The sequence below is a fragment of the Thunnus maccoyii genome, chromosome 2 (genome assembly GCF_910596095.1).
Source record: "Thunnus maccoyii chromosome 2, fThuMac1.1, whole genome shotgun sequence".
NCBI classification, from domain to species: Eukaryota; Metazoa; Chordata; class Actinopteri; order Scombriformes; family Scombridae; genus Thunnus; species Thunnus maccoyii.
The window spans coordinates 2930150-2956323 of record NC_056534.1 but is presented as its reverse complement, the minus strand read 5'-3'; the positions used below and the strand labels follow the sequence as shown (position 1 = coordinate 2956323).

The window sequence follows — 26174 nt, the reverse complement described above, 5'->3', positions numbered from 1 at the left end:
TTGTTTCCTCTCTTTGTTCTTCATATTCATTTATATGTTACTGTTTATTGAATTTTTTGGGCTGTTTTCAATAATGTTGAAAATATAAATATATACTGTCTATATATGTGTGTGTATTCAGTTGGTTGCAATCTGCAACCTCACCACTAGATGCCACTAAATCTTACACACTGGTCCTTTAAAGTCATGGAAAATAAAAATGCAATTTCCTTTTTTTTACATTTTAATATTATTTTAATCTCTTGTCTGTTTTGATTCATTTTTTGGTCTGTCTTTTTTGTATGCGCCTGATCTAATGCGAAGATGATGATGCCATGATGTATGTTTGTACATGGAATACAATTAAAAACAAACAAACAAAGCAGTAGAGTGACGTGAGAACGTTACGTCAGGCGGAAGTCCCTCCTCTAGGAAGCTGACGTCACTTCTGTCTGCCAGTCAAACATCGCGGGGTCAGATCAGATACTCCACTCATGTTTTTAGAGGACTGGGGCTTATTTACTGACCTGAGGTTCAGTCGTCTGGACTCTTGAGTCCTGCTGAGAATCACAATAATTATCTAGTTTCCAGCCAGCAGGTAGGAAGAGCTGCGAGCTTTAGTTCCTGTTTCTCTGAGATAAAGCGACCAACAGAGAAACTCATTTAAACTTAAGTTACAGAAGCTTAATTCCACTTAATTACTTCCTCATTTACCATTTTCTTGCTTATAAGATTGAACATTGAAAGCTTATATATCCATGTGTTTTCCTCAGAGCCTCCAGCAGGTTGTTGAACCGGGGTGAAGCCTCCCGCCGCCCGCAGAGCAGATGTCCGGTTTCAGCCTCCTGCCGGTGGACGGCGGGGATCCGATCCCGCTGCCGCCCGGGGAGACGGTGCTGGGCAGGGGTCCCCTACTGAGAGTGAGTCCTCCTGTGGCTTTAAGTTAGTTTATATTCATACTGGCATTACTCTTATTTACTCACTGGTTTATTTAACAGTGATTATTAATAAGGGCAGTGGTGGAAAGTAACTAAGTACATTTACTCAAGCACTGTACTTTAAGTACAATTTTGAGGTACTTTACCCGAGTGAACCTTGTTGACCTTGTTACTTGTTGATTACCAGATCAGCTGCTGCAGTATGAACACACACACACACACACTTTATGATCAACGGGGAGTCAATCAAACGAGTCAAACTGCGTCTCATCAGAACAAATCCTGCAGTTTTTTTAAGAATGAAATCAACCTGGACTAGATCTAAATCTACTCTTTTACACTCAGGAACTAAAAGTTTATCAAGATGACCTTTTGAGTGCTGTTGTTCAGTAAATTCAGACTCTTCCTCAGAGTGGAAACACTTCAGAATAAAACCATCAGTCTCGTCCTGCTTCAGCTGGACCAGAGAGGAAACTGTAGACGGAGACAGATAGAAAGAAAGAGGAGGAAGAGGGAGTCGTACCACCTGAAAGATGGCTGGCAAAGTGTGATTTAAGTGCAGAGCATGAAGATTTAGCATTAGAGCCTGAATACTGCTGCTAACAGAAGGAGAGGACAGATATCCAAATATGATTACATAGACTATTAACCACATAATGCATATTTATTTGTTTCAGTTGCCTGACAAAGGAACTAACTCACCTACTTGAGTTTACCTGTTTTCACTGATGCTGCTATTTTACACCAGACTAGCTTGCTTATTGTTAAGCTGAATGCTGGTCTGTTTCCTAAGTTACGCTGCTGTATTGAGATGTTTTAAATATATATCATGCAGCAAATAAGACATATTGATGAAGTATAAATTATATATGAAGTGCTGCTACTCTTACAATGATAAAGATCCTCCAGTATCAGGAAGATGTTCAGGAATCACAGAGAGCTCTTATGTTTGGTTGTCCAGTGTCCACATATTTCTGGCCATGTCGTGTTTATAAAAAAAAAAAAAAGGGAATTACAGCAAACTCATAACCAAAGTGACACAGAGAATAAGATGTTTATCAGTTCAGTTGTCCAGTATTGTGTTAAAGCAACACGTCATACAAGAATAGACAGTAACACTGATGATGATGCATTTAAAGTGATAAATTAAAGATAACATAAAAGAGTTAGTGAGACTGATGACTACATCAGGCAACAAATAAGTTCATCTGAAAGCAGAAATACACAGAGAGAATCAGGCTGTAATGTTGTGATGTTTCAGTCCTGACATCAAGGTATGAATCAAATATCTTAAAGAATAAAAATGTTTCTTTCACAGCAGCAAAAAAAGGCCTCGAATGGAATAAAACGTGTCACATTTTAACAAACTAGATTATCAGTGATGTGCTCAGTATATTCCAGCAGTATATATGAGGTGGAACTTTAATATCGGTTCCTATTAACGATCATTTTCATTATTGATTAATCTGTCTATTTTCTGGATTGGTTTTGTCAATAAAATGTCAGAAAATATTGAAAAGTGCCCGTTATCATGTCCCAGAGTCAAACAGGATGTCTTCACATGTTCTTGTTTTATCCGACCAGCAGTCGAAAACTCAAAGATATTCAGTTTACTGTCACATATGACAAAGAAAAGCTTTAAATAATCACATTTGAGAAGTTGGAACCAGCAGATGTTTGGCTTTTTTATTAAAAAAAAAATTATTAGATTATCAAAATAGCTGACGATTAATTTTCTGTCGATTGATTAATCAACTAATTGTTCCCGTACTTGTACTTTTAAACAGTTTTTGTTCAGTAGAGAGAAGCTGATCAATATAAGACAGACTTCCTGAAGAATAGAGTGTCACCTCTGAGCTGCAGGTGTCTTTATGAACCACTGGAGGGCGCCGTCGCTCTGACAACATGGAGGCAAATCTCTGATCAGCTGCACTGTTTATCTTTGTGGTTCTTGAATTATTATAATAATCCCCAAAATTACAAATGTTCTGTAGTTTATTGTTACTTTTCTCTACAGCTGCAACTAATGATTGTTCTCATTATTGATTTAATCTCTTGATTATTTTCTTGATTAATTGATTAACTGTTTGGTTTATAAAATGGTGAAAACTGTCGTTCAGTATTTCTCAAGAAGATATTCAGTTTACTGTCATAGAGACTAAAGAAACCAGAAAATACTCACATTTAAGAAGCTGGAATCAGAGAATTTGGACATTTTTTCCTTAAAAAATGACTCAAAACGATGAATTGTTTATCAAAATAGTTAATTTGATAGTTGACAACTGATGGATTAATCGACTAAACGTTGCAGCTTTATTTTTCTCTTCATATCTGAGTTTGTGAAGCATCTTTGCTTCCAGAAAAAAGAGATTTTACTCGTTTTGGTACCACATGCAAGAAGAATATGTATAAGGTTCATAATGTTCTGTTAAAAAAATGGTGAATATAATATTTAAAACCAGGTGAAACTTTGATTTGATAAATAATACAAGAAGCCAGATAAAAATCAGATTATAAATATATAATTTACAGCATGAAAACACTGTAGTTTGACCACTTTGCATAATAATTACATAAGGCTGCAATATATTGATATAATGTACAGTGTATTATTGCACATTAATAACAATGAACAGCGTATACTCAGCAAACACTATAATATAGTCATATAAGTCTAGTCTTTGTATATTTATCTATTCTATTTATTTTTATATTTGAGTTTGTTTAGTTATTGTATATAATTTGTACCTTCATTGTATTTATTTATTTTATCTACATCATTGTTTTTGTATTGTGATTTATGTTAAAGTTCTCTCTCTCTCTATTGAAAATATTTAGTGATGGACAAAAATTGTTGCTTTCAAGTTGAACTTTTGTCGTCATGGTGACAAAATGTTTTCGGATCCCCAAAATCATTAGGATTCATCCTCTGGAGGACCATGAATATTCTCATAAATCTGCTTTATTCTGTACTGACGTTCTTCTCCTGGTTGGTCTGTGTTCATGTTGTCTCAGGTCAATGATAAGAGAGTCTCCAGACATCACGGGCTGCTGGAGAACCTGGACGGACGGCTGCGTCTCAAACCAGTACGTTTGTCCTCCTGCTCTTTAGGTTTTAGACCCTTAGATATAATCCACATATACTTTAAACTAGGTCTGTAGTCTGCTGGTCGACTGGTCGATTAGTTGGTCGATATGCTCTCGTCCGACTAAATTCTCATTGGTCAAATAATGTCAGTGTTATTTTCATAAGGAGAAAAGTGCTACATCAACAGCTTTCCAGGATTAATCCAATATTTCCTGCGGCGGGAGGGACAGACTAACAAATTACCTGTGAAAACAACGGGGGTGTATTCAAAACACCCCCGTTGTTTTCACAACTTTGAACTCGCCCAACCTAACGGAGACTGCTGGGTCTAACTGTACTCAACGGTTACTGAACGTTTACTGAATCTGTGTTTCTCCATCTTAACACAACAAGAACTCCCGCCAGGACAAAAAATGTTTTTTAATATTTGATATCCGAAATCTGAAATAATATTATATAATATTATCCGAAATAATATTTGAAATCGACAGCGTTTGGGAGTCTCTGAACAGCGCTGCTCCGGTACGTGAGTCAACCTCTGTGTCGTTGCCTGGGAAACCACTGGTCGCGCGGCTCCGTTAAGGAGTATGTTTGCGTAGCGAGCGGGAAAGAGCGAGGAGCAGAGAAGTGACGGTGGGCAGAGGAAAAGGTTAGTAATAAGTTGTCAGTCTGGCAGTAAATGAACAGTACAGACTACAGTGTGTCAGTTAATAAATGCTAAAAAGTCACGTCTGTTGTTTCCCCAAATGCTGGAACAGTAAAGGAGGTTAGCTCCAAAGTTAGCAACAATGGGTTAGCAACAATGGGTTAGCATAACCTGAAGACACAAACCCCCCCCCCCCCCCCCAAGATTTTCTTTGGTTGACTATAGCCCTACTTTAAAGCAGCTTTAGTTTATATTTTCATAATTATGTCTGATGTGTCAGTGTGTAATGTGTTGGGCTCGTAGTGATGAACCTACAGAGAATTATCAGTGACTCTGCAGCTCCTCTCGGCTTTACGGAGCTTTATAGTGAGTTTCAGCTCATTGTTTATCTGTCGGGCTGCAACTTTACTGTTCTGGTTCACTCTCAGTGTTCTCATAGCATCGTTTTCAGAGAAAAAGCCATAAAAAGCCACTGTACACTACCTGCTCAGCACCAAACAGACACAGTTAGCTGTAGACTAGCTGGTGAACATAGTGGAGCATTTAGCAGCTAAAGAGCCAGATATTTCCCTCAGGAGTTGGTAGAGAGTAAAAACAGAGCTAAAAGAGAGTGAATATTGGACTTACATTCACCAGGTGGACTGAAATATGACTCCACATGAATGATAATGTTGCTCCGTAACTGCTGGATGTGGAAATAATTCTGCTTTATTACTTTAAATGCACAATTTGAACTTAACTTCTAAACATGATTGATGTGTTTCTTTAATTCCTGAAGGGTCTTGAGTGGATTTCTGTAACCACATATGAATCAATGACTTTTTCCAACTGATACATAAAAATACATAGATCTTAATTAACCTTTAGGGGGAATTGATTCATTCCAGCAGCAGATGTCAGATGGAGCTCTTTTAGTAAGTTTAGGAATACGAAGGATAAGATGAGATGGACATAAATCACACTGACCTCAGCTAATTATCCTTTCTGTTTAATTGGCTTGAAGGGCTGTTAATGCATCAGCAAGCCTCAAATCACCGTTTTAGTGAAGTAATTACCACCACAGTCAGTCCGTTTTAATCGTGCCTCTTGATCATACACAGGAAAAAAGTCCACAACCACAGATATCCTTCAGCCTGAGGCTCTGATGCGTCACCAGCCGTTAATCTTCATACCTGCGTCATAAAACGAGAGAATTTTTCTGTCAACAGGCCAGATTGCTGGCAGTGTTTGGCTGCAGGGCCGGTCAAGTGTAAAGGAAATAGAAGATTGAGTTTGAGGAGGGAAAAAAAACCAGGTCAGTCACTGTGACCCATTTAACAGAGATGGTTCGGAGCTGCTGCAGATAAACACTGAGGCCTCTACACACACACACACACACACACACACACACACGGTGATAACAGCGGTCTTCCAGGTTCGTTGTTTATCACACTGTGAGAGAAGCGTCTGATAAAATCTTGGTCTCGTTTTGTGTCGGTCTTTACGATATCAATTTTTAGTCTTGTCAGACCGCGTGGTGAGTTACAGAGATACTGTACGATGGAAATAGAAACGTAAAGGTTCAAGGTAACGCTTTAAATCAGCTGTCAGTGTTTTACTGTGTGAACATTTCTTTAGATGGAAAAACTTTGTACATAAATTAAGCCAATTGCAAGGTGTTTTAATTGAGCCAGATGGACATGCCTTGCATAGGAAATGCAACTGTGTCTTAAAGGTCCCCTCCAGACCTGTAAGATATATGAAAAGGACTCTGCTTTGAATAATCATTTGTGTCTAATATGTTTTTTTCCTGCAGAAAAGGTACAATTACTTCATTAAAATCCTTAAAGAGGACGTATCCTGCACATTTCCAGCTCTATATTTATATTCTGGGGCTCTACTGGAATATCTTTGCATGATTTCCAGTTAAAAACTCCTTATTTATCTTCTACTGGTCCTTTATGCAGCCCCTCAGTTCAGCCTCTGTCTGAAACAGGCCGTTTTAGCTCCTGTCTCTTTAAGCCCCGCCTCCTGATGAGCCCACTCTGTTCTGATTGGTCAGCTTCAGGAAGCTTCGTCCGGCTCCGGAGGCTACGTAAACAAACTATAGTAGCAGGATTTCACTTCTTTTTCTCCTTCTTTACTCCAAATGTCAACTTCTCAAATCCATCCGTACATGTTGGAGCCTGTTCGAAGCCGAACAATCTGATGTCATCACGAGGAGGAAGTAGACGTAACCTTTGTGTTCAGAGCAGGTTAAAGTCCTGACTTACATATGTTCACCTCAAGTTCTTGAACTTTGACTTTAACATCCAACGTCATAAAAGTATAAAAATAACAGAAAATCAAAAAAAGCACCAAAAACTGGACCACGATTGGTCACAAATCCTGCTCATAGGTTCACGTACAAACTCTGAACATACATCATTCTGCACAGAGAAGAAGAACAACATCCAGTTGAAGGATCAAGAAGAAGAACATCTCTGAGTGGAGGAAACTTATCAAATACTTACTGAGTTTCACATTCTATGATTGATCAGTGTTTTATTACACTTATCTTTTCTTTCTTTTCTGCAGTCGCTTGTTACTTGTCAGCTGAAATATACAAGATGGCACCAAAAATTCTCAGAACTGTTGAAAAAGACTGTCATTATAAATCTTTCAGTAGTTCTCTTTCCTTGAGATGCAATACACTTGTCGCAGCGCTTCTCTCATTCCTGGAAACATTTCCTGTAGAGATTCTTCTTCCTTTCAACCCCTTTGTTGGTTTCACCAAGCTGTAGCTACCTAGCGGGGAAGCCGATATGTGCACCTTAGTCCTGTGTTATCAATGGCTTCTGGGAACGTTTGGGTCCTAAAAGGGAAACTCTGAGCTGCAGAGTCTCTGATAATCCTCTGTAGGTTCATCACTACAAGCCAACACATTACACACTGAGAGATCATATAGTGGTGTCATAAAATATAGATTACAGCTGCTTTAAGGCAGTTAAGTATGTAAAACATGTAAGTTTTCATTTGGCTGAGTTTACTATCAAACTGCAATGAGATGTGTTTTAAAAACGCCGCCTGCTGGAATAAACTTATCTAATTTTTGGACTCCACTGTATATATTTTTGGGGGCATTTTATGCCTTTTATTATACAAAGAAAGTTGAGAGATGATGGGAAACAAGGGGATTTTTTTTACAGATTTAATTTTGTCACATTTGAACATAGTTTGGAGGTTGTCTTTTTTATATCTTTTTGTGGTTTTGACCTCCAGACCCACCTGAACCCGTGCTTCGTCCGGTCGTCCCTCACCGACGACCCTCGACCTCTGCAGAAAGATACCTGGCACCCTCTTCATCACGGAGACCTCTTCTCTCTGCTGCCGGGCCAGTTTGTCTACAAGGTGGTGGCTCCCAGGTACTTACACATCAGGGGGGGAAAAAAATGCTCCTTTCCATATTAATACTGTGAAGATCAAGAGATGAATCTCATTCGCTGCAGTTTCCCCAGACGTCTCCGTGAATAATTAAATCAACATGGAGGAGGCTGCTCTCCACTGTTTAATTAAAGTCTTTATCTTTTATCTCAGCAGACCAGTCTGCGTGGGATTGAATGCAACGTTCTATAAGTGTTATCCATCGACTCAATTAAAAGACAACATTAGGGAGAATATTGATTAATGTGGTCTGTGATAATGTTTTATCTATGAGTTATCGTCTCCTCCTTTGTCCTGATGCCACGTCTGTGTTTGAAGTTTAGATCAAACGGACTGAAAGGACACTTGAGCAAATGTTACCACTGTTCAAACCAGCAGAGGCTCATGTAAAATGCATGCAGACGCAGCGTTAAGGTCTCACAAGTTTTTAGTTTCTGCAGCATTTCATGTAAAGTCGTCTCCCAAGAAATTCTAAAAGTTGGATTTCAACCTTTGAATTGTTGAGTCTGAATGTCATTTATTTACTTTTTGTTGAAACAGTCAATCGTTTGAAGAAGAGGAAGATCTTCCCGTGTCACCCGAGCCAGATGTCAAGCCAACTCCAGCTATTAGACAAAACCGAGAACAGACTCCACCCTGTGAGGAAGCTACGCTAGCGGCTCTGTCCAATGAAGAAGAAGAAGAAGAAGAAGCCGACAGTCCCAACAGGAAGTTAAAGGTTTGTTGAGCGGTGCACTGAGCAGGAAACTAAAAGATGTCGATGTCTGTAAAGGAAAAGACCAAACACGCTAAAAAAGTTCCATCATTTAGACATTTTAAAAGCGTTGATGGATTTAATAGATTCTGGTTTGAAAACGTAATAACTACTGAACAGAAGAGATGTCCCAGTAAACAGTTTTAACTGTATAACACAGTGACGTTATAAGAAGTTTTCATAGGACAGTTTGATTTTCAAAATTTGTGAAAAAGATGTAGTGGTGTGCTGGAGGACTGTCTTGATCATATAGAACTCTTGAAGATAATGGTCATCGCATAGAAGGAAAAAAACAAACTTCAGGCACTCATGCATGGAGCAGGAGTGGAAAAACTCTGGGATTAAGTTAAAAAGCCTTTATTCAACACGGCTACTAAAAAAACCGACTGGTTTTGACCATAAAGGTCTTCATCAGGGTACAGAGGTGAACAAACAACCTGATTAGTGAATGAACGCAGGTGTTTGACAGCAAATGGATCACAATGAGAAGCCATGTTTAAAATGGCACGCCTCCATAGACTGTATAAAAATATGGACGTAGTTACCGTGACGTCACTTGTTGGTTTCTGAAGAGCGGTTTTGAAGCTCAAAGCGAGCCGCTCCGGCCGTCGCCATCTTGGCAGTGCGTGATGCTGCTTAACTCCCAGCCAATCGAAAATGGGCAAAGAGGCGGGTAGAATGGCTGAAACAAGCCACCTAGCGGCTGGCGGACCTGTCACTCAAAGCAGCCATGTCCTTCATTATGCAGAACTTTACGGCTTAATAAAATTTAAACGGGTGAGTTATAAAAAAATTCACCCCCCGTACAGTTGTCATGAAAGAGGAAATTAGCTACAGAGACCAAAACTGTTGTTTGTACCAGGCTGTAAACATGTTTATTTCTGCTGTAAAGTTGGACATTTTAACATGGGGGTCTATGGGGATTGACTCGCTTTTGAAGCCTCAAGTGGTCGTTCAAGGAACTGCAGTTTTTGGCTTCATTTTACAGCCCCGGAGGTTGCTGCTTGCACGCCTCTTCAAGTACTCAAGAAATATCCTGCACTAAAATGAGAAATAAATGACCAAAGCAACATTAAGACTGCATGTTACTTAAATTATGTAACCATATACATGAATAATATTCTACATTTATAGAAAAGGCGTAAAAGTCTGCGTCAACGATCCCCTGATGAACATCTTTACTGATTCTAAACCCTCAACAAGGAGTCATTACTATTATCCTCTTTGAAGTGTTTTGGCCACAGTTTGATTTTGTTCAGCAACAAGGATGAAACTTTCCACTGGTCACACAGACAGAATAACCAGAGCAGAGAGAACCAGGCTCCAGCTGGATATGAATTTCTATATTTTACCACCAGCTGTCAACCCACTGAGGTGCGACAAACGTCTACCTGACCGACAAACTCACACACCTCTCGTTCTCCTGCGTTTCTCTGCATTTTAAACATGAATTTAGCTGTCAACACCCAGCAGGTAACAATATCAACAACAGTAATCAGTCCAGAAATCAATTAATTAGTGTCATCAGGAAAAATTAAGTAATTTTAAAACTATGAATGTGTAATCTAAGAGACACTGAGCTGCGTTTAATGTCATTTCTAGTCAACCGTCTTAAACTCTGAAGTCCAACAAAGCTGCAACATACAGACGCTGCTCAGTCAATAAAATGCAGAAGTAATTTAATTATAGTTTAATAGCAGGATTTCGGGAAATGTTGATGATTATCGTGATAATACCGTTGATATTGATATACATGATAATCATAGCGTGAACATGTGATAACAGCACATCACTACAGGATAGTTATTTAAACACTGTAGCTTCACATAATTAAATGGAACAAAATGACCTGATAATCAAACTGTCATCATGTTCATGTTAACTGAGTTGTGTTTGGAAAGGTTGTTTTTTTTGTGTGTGTGAAAAACATCCATCAAACGTTCCCAGACTCCAAGGTGACATCTATAAAATTTCTATTTTTGTCAGATCAGCAGTTCAAAACTCACAAATATTAAATTCTGAATGATATGAAACAGCAAAAAAATATGTAAATCCTCACATTGGGGGAGCAGGAATGTTTGGACAACCAATCACAGAGTGGAACTTCACACATGTTGTTTTACACAGGAAGTGGAGAATGACCAGCGTGACGTCGCTCCACCTGCACCGAAGAGGAGAGTTTTACCCGCGTGGATGATGGCGGCTGTTGCGGCGCCACACACGTCTTCCTCCTCCTCCTCCCCGAAAGGTACCACATCCGCACTTCCTGTTTCTGTTAACTGAGAGAACTGGTCGGCATTAACTGATATTAATGCCAAACTGCAAGAGCTGATTGTTTTGTTTCTTGGACTCCTGAAGTTGACTTTTGAACTATCCTGACTGCTTCCAGTAGCAGAAAATATGAAATACAACAAAGATGTAAAAGATGGAGAAAGAACTAAACCTGCATCAGAAAGGAGGGATTTTAATGCTAACTGACTGTTTAGGTATTAAATAAACTGGCCTCAGATTTCCAGTAAATTCTGTGTTTTGCTGATTGTGAAAGTCATTGTTTCCATTGGCCAGACAGCCAGAGAGGCTTTTTAGTCCATGAGTTGGTATTTCAGTGTTTTTCAGTCACAGGTGAGTCTTCCTGTGGTTGGTTTAAAGGGACATATGATGCTTTTTGTGGTTTTCTGTTATTTATATGCTGTTTTAATGTCAGATGTTAAACACCCAGAGCTTCAACCTGGGTGTTTTTTTCTACCTTGTTGACGAGCTAACGTCAGCTCGTTAACAGATAAACAGCCGTCCGTTCAGTAGCTTCGGTTGCTAAGGTGGTTGCTAAGGTGTTTCCATGTGTCGTTCACGTTGTCCAACATGTACGGATGGATTTGAGAAGTTGACATTTGGAGTAAAGAAGGAGAAAAAGAAGTGAAATCCTGCTACTATAGTTTGTTTACGTAGCCTCCGGAGCCGCAGGAAGCTTCCTGAAAGCTGACCAATCAGAACAGAGTGGGCTTATCAGGAGGCGGGGCCTTAAAGAGACAGGAGTTAAAACGGCCTGTTTCAGACAGAGGCTGAACTGAGGGGCTGCATAAAGGACCAGTAGAAGATAAATAAGGAGTTTTTAACTGGAAATCATCCAAAGATATTCCAGTAGTCCTTTAATGAACCAAAAAGTTACCCATACAGTGACAGAAATGTGTGCTTTTATAAAGTCTTAAGACCTGACACTCGTTCAGATTAAAGAACAACTGCAGCTTTAGATCTGCTGCGAGAAAGAAAGTGATCAAAGCCGCTCAGGTGCCAAAAACGACAGCTGCGTGTCCTCGTGACTGTCTAAAATAAAGAATAATTATATTAAAAAAAATCATTCAGATGGTGGTCGATGTTTGAAACTCCATCCTATACAAGTTGGACACTAGTTGTCTTTCCAGCCACATGTTTTTATTCGCAATTCATCATTTTCAATTTGCACATAAAGAAACGCAGAAGATTTGAAGAAATATTGCAAAAAAAAAACAACTTCTTCTGCTTGTCTGAGGTGTAAAAGATGGCGTGTTGATAAAAGAGAAAACAGAAGGTCAGGAAGGAAAAATACTAAACGGTCTGCTCATCGTCCCGACCTTGATAACAGAGCCAGAGTACAGTCAGTCAGTGTTTGGGGGGGAGAAGGAATGAAAGTCAAGAGGCAGAGTGTGTTTTCCTCTAGTGAGCAGGTGATGTTATCCAGAGAGCTGCCTGAAACCGTCCGCTGACAGCTGAGCGTGACCGCCAGACAGCCTGAACGTGTCGCTTTTATTAATAGTAAAGCGGCACATTGTCGGTCAACTGGAGTGATATTTGATGGATTGACGTTACTGTAACATCCTGGTTTGCCTTTCCTTGTGGATGTTCTTTGATATGTACAGTAAATAGTGTGTGTGTGTGTGTGTTGAACAGCTACTGTCTCCCTGAGTGCTGCTGTTTGATTGTGTGCTGCTCTAATATTTACTCTGGATAAAAGCAGCTCTGCTCTGCTGGATGGAGCCTGAGTGACTTATTATTACTGCCTCCATCACGCTCCGTCTGCTGCACTTAAGAGCTTAACTGGGCGCTGAGTGAACGGATGGAAACGTTCCAGTTTCCTAAAGACAAACTTGTGATGTTGTGCTCTTCAGTTCAGAGTTAGACTGAGTCACACAGAAACTCACCATTATTGTCATTACAGATTAATCGTTTTGTCTTTAAAATGGCAGAAAACATTGAAAAAATGCTCGTTAAAATGTCTCAGAGCTCACGGTGACGTCTTCTAATGTCTCGTTTTGTCTGATCAAGAGTTCAAAATACAAAGATATTCAGTTTACTGGCAGCTGTGACACAGAAAAGCATGAAATCCTCACATCTGAGAAGCTTCACCAAGCATTAAATATTATAATTACATGCATGCTGTTGTTGATTATTAGAGGCTTTTTCATGATAAAATGAAAAAGAAAAATGTTGAAAAATGAAGAATTTTTGGCATTTAGAATTGAAATCATGTGACATTAATACACATTCCAGCCACTGTCTTACAATAATGTCTTAAACATATTTAAATACTGTTAATCACGACCTTTCTCCGTCCGTCTACAGTCATTAACATCATCCAGATGTTTTATTATCAGTTCTGTCTCTGATAACGTTTTATTTATTTTGTTTTTCCTTCTAATCCAGCGTCTCCTTCACATGTTTTTTACTGGATGTAAATGTTGAAACATGTAAAAGATTAATGCAAAGCACAGAAAGCTTCATGATCACAGTCTGATGACGTTTTGTTATTTTAGAGTTTCACCGTCATAATAAACATTTATCAGACAAATACACGATATTATGAATGCAGCAAATTAAATATCTGAAAGAAATGAAGATACTTTAACACATCGATGGAAAAATCATAAAAATATAGATATTAAAGAGATATTTTGGTATAAACTAGTATTTTTATGGTCATAAACAGTATGTAGGGTTTACAGTTGCTTCTTTAAAATAAAAATGTAAAATAATATTTTTGTAGCTATAAAACTGCACTCAGAATATTAATGTTTCTGGATTTCTGTAAAAGAATAATTAGTTTCTGTGTAATACTGTGTAAAATGATGACGATGATGATGATGATGATGATGATGATGATGATGATGATTCTTCTCCCAGCTGTAAAGAGAAGAAAAGAACCTGCAGCGGCGTCAACCAGCACGAAGCGAGCAGCAGCCAAACAGGCCACGCCCACCACGACCTCCTCACCTGAGGGGGCGGAGCTCAGCGAGGAGGAGGAGGAGGAGATGCCGAAGAAGAAGAGGAGGAGGAGGAAGATGAGCGATGAAGAAGAAGCTAAGTCCAAAACAGTTGAGTACAATTTATAAAACTAATAATAATCAAAAAAGATATTTATTTATAGAGCACATTTTGTACAAAAAGATTCTTCTTCTTCTTCTTCTTCTTCTTCTTCTTCTTCTTCTTCTTCTTCTTCTTCTTCTTCTTCTTATTATTATTATTATAGTCAGATACTACCCTCTATTTACATAAGATGATGAACTAAGAATTGTCAGAATGTTATGATAGATATGTAGAAGATAAATAAGGAGTTTTTAACTGTAAATCAAGCAAAGATCTTCCAGTAGAGCCCCAGAATATAAATATAGAGCTGGAAATGTGCAGGATATGTTTCCTTTAAGAATTAATCTCTCTAAATTTTTGCCCAAATAAGGTCTTCTGGTTCAGCGTCCTGTCAGTGGAACCTGTAGATGATTAGGGACAAGATTAGAACGAGGCAGTAATAGTCTGCGTTGGGAGCATGTTGCTTCAGGTGCTGATGAGTCCAGTTTGAGCAGCAGAGCCGTTAATATGAAGGCTGATCAAACGCCAAAACACTGCACAGAAGTTTATAATAATCCAGAAAGTTGTGCTTGGTTCAACTTTTATACCGGATGATTCTGTGTTTTTTTTTTTGTCTGTGCGTTTCTCCTTCAAATGTAAGAGTGGAGAGTCTGAAACCTCCTTAAATCATCATCATCATCATCATTTTGAGTCTGTTTCTGTTGACTTTCAGGACTTTCCTTCGCAGGAGCCCGCAGTCGGGCTGCAGAGTGAACCCGACAAAACGCAGGAGGAGAGCGACAACGAGTCCGATAACTTCGCCATGGAGGTGGAAGAGGAAGGACGGGGAGGCGAGACGTCGGCGGCCGACAGAAGCTCCACGACACGGACGTCTGACGCCAGCGGATCGAAGAACAACAAAACAACAAAAAACGGACAAACGACGAGCAAAAAAGCAAAAAATGGCGGCTCTGCGTCCAAACCCGGACTCAGAACGGCGTGTCCGTACGGAAAGGACTGCTACAGGTACGCTCACCTCTGGACAGATGAGGTTAGAAAGAGAGAGAGTTAAAGGATGAAGGGAATTCATTTCAGCTCCTGCCAGAGAGCTTTTACCTTGATCTCTGAACAAGAACACTGAACCAGGTCCAACAGCTGCCCGGTGTCATCAACTGCACATCACATCCTCACTGATGAACCTCTAATTCTGCTGTTAATATCGTCACTGATGAGAAACGATCAGAAAACTGTAGAATGTCATTTAAAATGTGCTGAAACCATTTCAGCACATTTTAATCCTCCTGCAGTAAACTGATCAGTTCTGAAGGAGCGTCGCAGTTACTGATCACATGTTACTGGTTGTAAAAGTTATTACATCACTCAGCAGCAAAAGTTACACGTTACTTTACTTTGATTACTGAGCTGTCAACTCTGACACACACACACACAATAACTCACACACTCTCTTTAGTATTAAACACATGTAGAAATATAAAACGAGACGTTTGAGGTTTGGCAAGCAGGAGACAGTTTAGAAGGTTTTAGCCTCGGTGATGCACACAGCATGATTCACTGGTTTAGTCCAGTGGTTCCCAACCTAGGGGTCGGGCCCCTCCAAAGGGTCAGCAGATAAATCTGAGGGGTGGTGAGATGATTAATGGGAGAGGAAAGAAGAAAAAACAAAGTTCTGATACACAAACCTGTTTTCAGTTTTTGGACTTTTTCTCTAATCTTTGATTTTTGCTGAAATATTGGATCATTTGAACATTTATTGAAATGAAAGCATGTGAGAAGTTTAGAGGGAAAAATCACTATTTGGTGGAGCTGTTAACAACTCATAGACATGTGAAATGTGACCCCGACTACACACTGCTTTTTGTAAGATGTCAAAAGCCAAAAAGGTTGGAAACCACTGGTTTCATCTTTAACAATGTGTTGTATTTTAAAAGCTAGTTATATTATCCATTGTGTCAAATCTTCATCTGAAATGTAACTAAAGCTGTCAAATAAATGAAGTGGAGTAGAAAGTACAATATTTCCCTCTGAAATGTAGCGGAGTGGAAGAATAAAGGTCCTTTCTGAGATGCTGAACATAACGAGGGAGCAGGGAAGTGTGTAGAGTGTCTGACATGTTCCTCCTTCAGCAGATTGAAGACGTCTCATCTCCTCCACTGTTTGTTTTTCCAGGAAGAACCCGGTCCATTTTCAAGAGTGCAGTCACCCCGGTGACACTGATTACGAGGAGGAGGAAGAGAAGGAGGAAGAGGAGGAGGAGGAGGCAGACCGACCCGAGTGCCCCTACGGCACCGACTGCTACAGGTCAGACATCACAGCACGGTCGTTATCGCTGCCGGATGAAAGGAAGAGATTGAAAAGAGTCACAGTAACGGCAGAGATGTTCATTGGTTGATACGTTAAACTAGAGCTGCAACGATTGGTCGATTGATCAATTAAGAAAAAAAATCATTTTTAAAGGAAAAATGTTAAATATGTGCCGGTTTCAGCTTCTCAAATGTGATGATGTGAAGCTTTTATGTGTCAAACATGACAGGAAATTTCTTCACTATTTCCTGACATTTTATACACAAATTGATTTATTAATCAATTAGGGATGCGCGATATTATCGGCACGTCATCGGTATCGGCCGATAAAAGCTCTAAAATGAAATATCGTGTGGATTCTGCATAACTACACTGGTTGTGTGTTGGGTTCTGAATGCCCATGCACAACACTGATATCCTACACTTAATACAGTACCTGAACGCATCCTGTGTGACACCGATGGACGACTGAAGCCTCTGTTGCTGCTCCCGCTACGTCGCCTGTGTAGAAACAGTGTGAGGTTAATGAGAAATGGTGTCGTTAGGAAAGAAAACATACAGCAAACATACAGAGTAAACAACACAACAAGGTTCTGTTCTGTATCTTTAGTTATTAGCGTAGTTTCTTCCTCCTGGATCAGAACCAGGAAGCTCCGGTTTTTTCCGGTTTCATCTCACAAACTAAATCTTGACTTTGACTTTGTGTCTCCGGCAGGAAGAATCCTCTTCACAGGAAAGAATACAAACACACAAAGAGACCAGGTAACGCTGCTTTTCCTTTGTTTACTCCTCCTTCCCTCTTGATGATATTTTCGTGCTAATTAATTAACAATCAGTGCATCACAGTAAACATAATCAGCATTCAGGGTTGGTTCCTTAAACCGTGTTGAGAATTTATTCAAAGAAATGAGTCTGAATTTGACGAACAGAAACACATTTTTAATAGAAAATCAGGAGAAAGTAATTAACGAGGGTCTTTCATCCAGATTTAATTAAGTCTCAGAATGAATCAGTTATTGAACATATCATTTTCTCATGATTTAACAACAGGCTCATTCTCTTTTTTTTATTCACATTCTGTTATTATAATGAAAGAAGATGAAATTAGGAAACTGCCTCACATCTGTGATGAAGGTTTTTATTTTACTTCATGTCACCAAATCTTTAATTTCCTGTCGTCTTTTTCTCAAACTGCTTGTGTTCAGAAAGAAAAAGTTGAATTCTTTCTGTGTTTTCACTCAGAAAGAATTCAGTCCTGGTCGAATTAAACTTATTCAAACAAGACAAGAACATCCTCAACGAAGAGAGAAAGGAAACGTTACTGCTATGAACAGAAAGTAAGAAGAAAACTGAAACAGACAGTTTGATCAGTTTTAAATCAAAACAGTTTCAGTCAAAACATGTCAAATCTACTCCAGTAATGATAAAAGAAGCTCATCACAGTCATAACGGATCTTTTGACAGCAGCAGCCATGTTGGGACATCAGAGCGTGAAGCTGCTGAAACTGCAACGTTCTTTATATTATCTGCACATTTAGAAACAAAAGCACATATGAATAATCAATAGACTTTTAAATTACAGTGTTAAAAACAATATACAGTGATGCTCACAACAGGAAGGTTTAAACCATAACTAACAGATAAAAGACAACATCATATAAAAGCTCATCTATAAAAATACATTTTTAAGAGATTTAAAAGTGTTTACTGACGTTCTGACAGGCTGTAACATCAGCCCACAAACAGCTTTAAAAGTGATTTAGTAAAATTTTAAAATAAATTCTAAAATGGACTGGCGGCCAGTTTGTTAAAACCTGTCGACGCTGACGGCGCGTCGACCAAAATTCCTCAACACAAATCCAACCGATCGTCTGACAGGCAGACGGTTGATCGTTCAGGCAATTAATCAAACATCGTGACCTCAAACTGCAAAAATCGTCAAAAATCTGGGAGAAATTCAGCCTGAGACGTTACTATCCACAGAAATGTCTCCGTCCAGGTCACATGACCCTCCCCTCCCGCTCTGACTCCGTTTGGACGTTCACATGTTATTCCAAACCAACTGGCGTAAACACATATCTATAAATGTGAGTTCTGTGTGGTTATTTCATAGGGATGAGTGATAAGTCACCCTAACTCAGACACATATTTGATATTGTCGTGCAGATGTTGCAGAATTAGAGGTTAGGTTGTATTTTGGTTCCGATGAAGGCTTCCTAAAGTTAACCGGTGTGTTTACTCTTTGACGAATGCGAGGGTGGAGGAGTCAGAATGGAAAAGTTCAAAGCTCAGGACGAAGGGAACGTAGTCCAGATTTCAGCAGATGAAGGATAAATCCATTTGATTTAACGGGAATATGTTCCAATTTTTACAATATTTATATAAAAATCCACACAAAATCCAAATGCAGGCCAGAATGTTTGAATATTACTGTATATTTCCACATTTAAACACCAGAGTCCAGATGCATGAAACTCTGTAGATTCATTCAGACTAAAACTGTGTGTACGCATGAGGATAGAAGTATGCAGACGCATCCTCGTACACATGGTTTTGTTTTATAAATGTCAGTCGTTGTGGAGGCAGGCGCACGTGCACGAGCCTCTTTTCACCCCTACAATCAGCCATAAATGGATGAAGACGCCCTGAAGCAGCTGCTGGCTGCTCCACCTGTCAATGAAACACACAGGAAGGAAGAAATGCAGTTTCATTGACGGTGTTGCAGCAGCGAGGTTCTCTGATCTGTGAGGATATGAAGCTTTTATGTGTCAAACATGATAATAACTGAATATATTTAGATATCACGTTGGGCTCTTGAGACATTACATGATGAGCATTTTTCATTATTTTTTTTTTTATAGACAAAACAATGAATCAGGAAAATAATCAGCACATTAATCAATGAATGAAATAATTGGTAGTTGCAGCTCGATATCTTTCCAATCAGCAGATACACAGATTGCAGGTCATTGAATCACTCTGCAGTAATCTTCATCCTTCCAACACATTTAACACACAAACATTACTGTAAGAAACAACCATCATAGCAAAATGTTCACTTATTTCTTCTCTAAACATTATTACTTATGTAATTAATGTCATCTGAAAAGAACAGATTATTATTATTATTTATTATTATTATTATTATTATTATTATTTTAAGAAAGTTACTAAAGTTAATTTGCACATTGTGTAAAACAATAATATAAACTTTTCTTTAATACAAATTGCAGCTTTTATCCTTCGACATGACTGACAGAGGTCTTCCTCCTCAGGACCAACAGCAAACATCAACCCAGTAAATATTTCCATCTATTCAAACTGCAGAGGTGGAACTGGAGTCTCCCAGGACAACAATACATGTATACGTATTTTTAAAAAGCTCTAATTAAAACAGAAAACAATGATATGAAGTCATTAAAAATAAGAATGATAGAATAAAACACCTGACAAACCTCTGGGGACCCCACTCAGTAGGATTAAGATTAAAACAACAATAAGCTCAATTATCCATTTATTTACTTATTTGTCACATTATGGTTCCATTTTTCATGACATTAATTTTCAGTGAGGTTTTCTAACAGTGCCAACAGCTGTCGTTATGTGCGACCACTACGCTCAGCTGTGCAGCTATTTATACCGTCCATATCAATAATTCATCACATTGACCAGATCAGCAGTGAAATGTCATCATTTTAAACAACAGAAATGTGATCAATGATTAGTTTGTATCTCATATTGAAATCGACTTGACAGGATGTTTCATAATTAAGGATAAAAAAAGATTATTAACAGCTAAATAAAATGAAACCTCTTATGAACATTAGATAAAGAATACTGAAATAGATCACACAAAAGTAATTAATCAATATTAAGTTAATAGATCGATGTGTAGACTGCATGAAAATCACACAACCACTGCAGCTGCTTAACAAACTACCGTATTTTCTCTAATAGTGGCCGGGGCCTTTATTTACCTCAACTGCAGAGGGTACTAGGCCTTTATTGGAAGCAGGCTTATATTAGAGAGAGGCCTTTATTCCTAATTCCCTGTTTGATAAGTATATTTGCTCATATTTTAGTGCGAAGCCTCCCTGTTTTCTTATCTGCTTCCGTTCATGCTATTAATAAGATTAAAAGCCTTCATTTCCTGACTTTTATTGTGAAACATTACACAAACATTTCAATATAACTTGTGTGAAGTATGACCGGTCAAGTACGGGAGGGGAAATATGGCCAGTGTCAGTAGACAAATCTGAGGTAACGTTATGCTGGATATAAACATTAATAACCAGTTAACAGCACAGTCAAATATCTAATATCAACCAGCCGTCTCTTTAGCTCCAAGCTAACTTTCTTCCTCCCACCTCCGGCTAGCCGTGCTCTCCTCTTGTCAGCTAACAGCAGCTCACGCTTCTGTGTTTTCCAGTATCTGATCCTTTTCGAGTCAGTGTCAAAATGTCTTGCAGCTTTCGCTCCTTAATTTTCCTCCGCAAATTGCAAAACTCTCTTTGAATTTGATGTCAAACTTCCGTCTGGTGGGTGCCATGTTCGCTCTCTACAGTGTTGTGTCATTGGTGTTATGGAGAATTTAGTCACTGACACTTTCACAGGTCCTATATGCTACTTCAACTATAGCTACCGTCATCTTGTGGCACTTGTACATTACTACAAACCACAGTCACATTGTAACAGGCACTAAGAGGAGGGGGGCGGACATTTCTTTTCATTTGATAACATTAAAAGTAAAGTTAGGCTTTGCTGTCGGTTTCCCAACTCATTTTAATAAAAGATGAGAGAAAAAGAGAGAGAGGGAGCTAGAGAGTGAATGAAGAGCTGGGGCCGGTAAGAAAGCAGTGAATCAGATCAATAAAAACAATATCTAATTGTTTCACAGTGGTTGCTTTCTAGAGCACAAATAAACACACCCACACACCCCCGCACACCGCTGCACAACCCTGCAGAGGTGTGCAGCAACACCTGATTTGGTCTGAATACGGCCTCAATCCATCCTTGTTTTTTCCCTCCCTGGCCTTTATTTGGGGCCTTTATTTATTCGTGTCGACCACACCCCCGGCCATTATTGGAGACCCAGCTTTTAATTGAATACCGGCCACGATAAACAGACGATGTTTTATCACCTTATTTTTCAGTCTCCATCTTAAATCACTAGCTGGCTCCAGAAGAACATCTGTATACTGGTCTGAAGTCTGCGTGAGGTGTTCATGTGGTCATTCTGGTTTTATAAATACCAGTTTGTGTGCGTGAGGAAATGGCGTATGTGTGTTTTTTTATGTGTACAAATCGTTTATACACATCTGGCGTCTGAAGCCGAGTGAGATGGTTAAAGCCAACAAACACATTTACAAGATGAATTTCCATCTGAAACCATTTAGCAACAGATCTGCCTTGACCCCAGAAGAAGAAGCATCTCTCACACACACACACACACACTCCACCTGTCACCAGGCTGATCAGGATCTATAAACCCATCGAGGGGACGTATTGATCTTTTTGTTATTGGGTTGTTTAATGTCATTTCAGAGCCTTCAGGGCATCAAACCCCCGCTGCTGTAGTGGAAATGACCTTGTGACCTGGTTATGAGATCCTCCTCTTTGCTTATGTGTTGCAACATTTGCATTTTGATGTCTCAGTTGACATTTAGTTGATATTTAATTTACGCCCGGCGGCTCGACGCTCTCTCGGCAGTTTGTCGGTTGATTTAAAGACACGGTGATTCACTTCAACCTGCAATTATACTGACAGGAAATAAAATACAAACACGATGAGGCGTCACACTGTTGCTCCTGAAAACACCGCTTGTACATTCATTCACGGATGAAAAGTAGAAACACTGACGGTTCCAAGCTGTATTTCAGTTATTACTTAAATTAAATTAATAATCAGTATTTTTTCATTTTAAAACAGATTTTTAATGAAACCATGTCAGAGTTAGAAGGCTGTTTAATATCTGTGTCGATTTCCAAAATAATGTGTGACAATGTTTGATCTGGTAATAACAGACGTTATATACATCAAGTGTAATCAGAGAATCATCACAGGATGATGAAAATGTTTAAAAATGCAAATCCTGCTGTGTTTTATTACAACTTGATTGTAATTTCATCCATCATTTCTATCAGTAATCACATCAAGTTCATATCTGAAGTCTGTGAACTTATTATTACAGTAAAATAACATTTCAGTGACTGAACAGCTTTGTTTAAGATATGAACTCTGCGTTTAAGTTTCTCATCATTAAACCATTTTTTCAAGCCAAAATGCCAAAACAGTCTCTGCTTCCAGCTTCTCCAGTGTACAAATATTCATCTTTTTAATAGATGAATAGTTTAATATCAATGTAAATTAAATATTTCTGAGTTTGGGACAGTTTTGTGTCAAAACAAGACATTTGAAGGCGTCACATCAGGCTCAGAGATGTTGTGATGAGGAGGATTTATTTCACCATTTTTGACATTTACTAAACCAGTAATTGAAATTTTGTGCGGTTCCCTCATTACACCTGTGTTAAAAGAATTTACCCTCTTTTTTTTGCTGGGTCCGTCTCCTCCTTTGGTTGACGCCCCCGTCACTGTCTCCTCTCTCAGCTGGTCCTGGCCTTCTTTGCCAAAACGGGGTTTTAAGAACTCCGTGGTGAAGGTCTTTGGTTGTGTTCCTGCAGGGTCTTTTTCAGTCCCGTTGCTTCTGGAGGAGAACAGCTATTGGGGCCCCACATTGGGAGCCAATTTGTAAGGTGTATAAACCAACTGAGGAGCCTGTTTGTGTGTTGCACGGTGAAACGCTCCTTCTTGTACAAGAAAATCAATTCAACTTTAACTTTGATACTTCGGATCCAGTCTCCATTATTTAAAATTCATTGAGAAGAAATTCTTTTAACAACCTGTACTTAATAAATAAATGTTATATCACAGATAACTATAATTGTATAACTATTCTAATAGTATAGTTATACAACTATATCATTAATCAACAGCTGTCCCGACCAGATGTTAACGCATAAGTCTGGTGATTTTCTATATTTTTCATATCATCAACAAATCTTGTGTTTGGATCCAAACCAACAATGAACTGGGTGACTTGTTCCTTCATCATGAAGAGTTTGGTCATGTTAGTTTATTTAGAAACGGATCCAAAGACTAATAACAGCGATCAGGTTTTCAGTCTCTGGAGAGTAGTTCTGTGTAGTGATGAATGCATTTCCTTCCTCATAAAAACATTTGACATATTATAATAGTAAAGTATTTTAAATCCTGCGTTGTTTTTCCTTCTCTGCCTTTGTTGGCACATCGATGTGTTTCTTGCTGAGTTACAGTCGCTTGTAGTTCAGTGGAATAATGTGAAACTGTTGGCAGGAACGTTAAATCCTTTATCACTCCATAGCGCTAGTAGAGGTCAGAAACTGGACTTGAGTAGCTATGAGGGAGCAGCAACAAATTCATCCAATAGTTGTTGAGATATTTCAGTCCAGCTCTGGCCAGCCGTAAATCCACAACAGATTATCACTTGTTAAAAAACTTTCCACCAAGTTTCATTGACATCTGTTGACAGGTAAAAAACATACATGACCAAAGCTGCTTTGTGACAGCAGTTTCTACATCTTCTGTCGTCTCTTTGTCTCTTTTCCTCCCCACTCAAAGTAAATGAGTAAAACATTTCATCACAGATCTTTTGAAGTACAAACAGTTCTGTATTTTTTAGGTGAAACAAACCTTCCGCGGTGCCGACGCAGGAAGTGAAAGCCTGTTTTTATCGTTTCCTTCTGTGACTCAGTATGTTAATAAATCCTCTGATGTCTCTGCAGCTCGAACCACACGTACCGTTCCCAAGTCGTCCCCCGCCGATGACGACGACTTCGAGGACGACGACGACGGCTTCATTAACGACAGCGAGGACGCGGGAGATGACTCAGACTACGCCCCTCCTGACTCAGACGACAGCGGTAAGGAGGACATCAAAAGACTGCAGAGAGAAGCAAAGACCTTTCTGAAGAGGAAAAAGTAGACTCAGCCCCCCCCCCCCCTCCTCTCTTGTTTTATTTGTTTGTTTGTTTGTTTGTTTTGAAGCTGCACCGGGCGGCTTTTTATGTGCACCAGTTTAATGAGACTAAATCACCTGGAGGAGCTGCAGCAGAGAAACACAAAAAATCTCACCAGCTGAGCTGAGAATGAGTCCAAACAGTAACGTCTGACCTACGATTTGTAATCTTACTGACTTATTCTTTGATCAGATCCTGATTTAAATCAAAATTGACCAATTTGACACCAGAGTTTTGTACAGCTGTCTGTGTTCACACTTTTTACATGTTAGAACTTTGGCTTCTTTTGTTCCATAACATCAAAAGTAAGATATATATATATATTTAAAAAACATCTAATGATACCCAGCCCTGGTGCCTGTCAGCGTGTGTCAAGTAGTTAAAGTTGAAAATCTCATGAATTTTTTACCATTTTTATGCATTTTTTATTTCAGCAAAGTTCTTGTTTGTGTTCAAGGATAAAACACTCGATTTTCTTCTTCTTCTTCTTCTTTTTGTCATTTTTAACCTTCCAAAAAAAAACAGCACAGGAAAGAAAAAAAGCAAGTATATGTACATATCATATACATACATGCTTATACATACAGGGCACATTGCAGGAAATACACATAACGGCCGATATAACACAATGATACACAAACACAGATACCTTGTTCCTCCACACAGGAAGTGACAGACGTGACACATAAAAGCAGCAGTTCGAGCTCTGTGGACCCTCCGCTGTTTACTCACATCCCCCTGAAAACATTTCTTAAATTCATATCTGTCAACCCTTCGCAGGGGTCGTCATGGCAACCGCAAAAACACAACAACTGACTTTAAATAAACGTGTGTTTTTTTTTTTTCCGTGTGATCTAAATGAAGTAAAAATGTTCCCTGCGTGCTGCGAGTCCAGACTGTTTACAGGCTTTGATGGGTTCGTGTTTTGGGGGACTGGGACGCATCATTTAGAGTGCTTTCTAAACTGGGAATCACTGGAAATACTCCCAACAGCAGTCTGGAGAAGGATTAGTCTTTTTATAACATCTTTTTATTTCGGTTGAAGCTCCACCTGTTATTGTTGTTGTTGTTGGGATTCATTCTTGCCTTGTAAATATGTATAATGTTGTAGTTTAAAGTATAGATCTTTATATTTTTTACTTTATTTGTTGGACTGTTTTTTACTTTGTTCAAATACATTTGTTCAAAATGAATTGTTTCCTGTCTTGATTTAATGGTGGCGACAAAAACTGCGGACTTTAAAAGGTCAAAGGGCTGAAACACATCACCACAAACAAGTATTTTACAAGAAAAATACCAAATTTCACACAGTATTTATTCATTTATTGATCAACTGCTGTTATAGTTTCTATATATTTAATCTCTACAATCTCTACATTCGGTGCCAAATATCTAATCCTTTACTAAAAACTTTACTGAAAACAGCCAAATTTAAAAAAACCAGTAACATATAAACAAGTATGGAGAGTAAAAAGAGGAAACAAAGTGTCGGGAATTTAATTATGACATAATAATAATAAAAAACATTTGGTTAAAGGATTGTGCAAGAAGCTTTTCACTTTCAATAAAAATAAAATAATACATATGAGGAGGAACAACAAGTAATATCAGTCAATAATTTTATAGGTATTAAAAATTGTTTTTTTATTACACAGCTTAACTAGAGAGTTAT

At 38.7% G+C, this 26174-nt stretch overlaps 1 protein-coding gene across 2 annotated transcripts; it reads left to right on the top strand.

Annotated features, from left to right (window-relative positions):
* Nucleotides 1–407: 407 nt before the first annotated feature.
* aplf (aprataxin and PNKP like factor) lies at nt 408–25695 on the top strand. 2 transcript variants are annotated; one of them, XM_042397520.1, is made up of 11 exons: nt 408–577; nt 753–899; nt 3933–4004; nt 7892–8034; nt 8594–8771; nt 10935–11055; nt 13962–14152; nt 14872–15149; nt 16311–16442; nt 17161–17207; nt 24269–25695. In XM_042397520.1, exons 2-11 carry the CDS (start codon nt 807–809, stop codon nt 24466–24468), a joined length of 1455 nt encoding a protein of 484 aa, XP_042253454.1. In that variant the 5' UTR covers nt 408–577; nt 753–806; the 3' UTR covers nt 24469–25695. The 2 variants fall into 2 exon arrangements, with proteins under 2 accessions (XP_042253454.1, XP_042253444.1); XM_042397510.1 differs by having other exon boundaries at nt 14857–15149.
* The last annotated feature ends 479 nt before the right edge of the window (nt 25696–26174 follow it).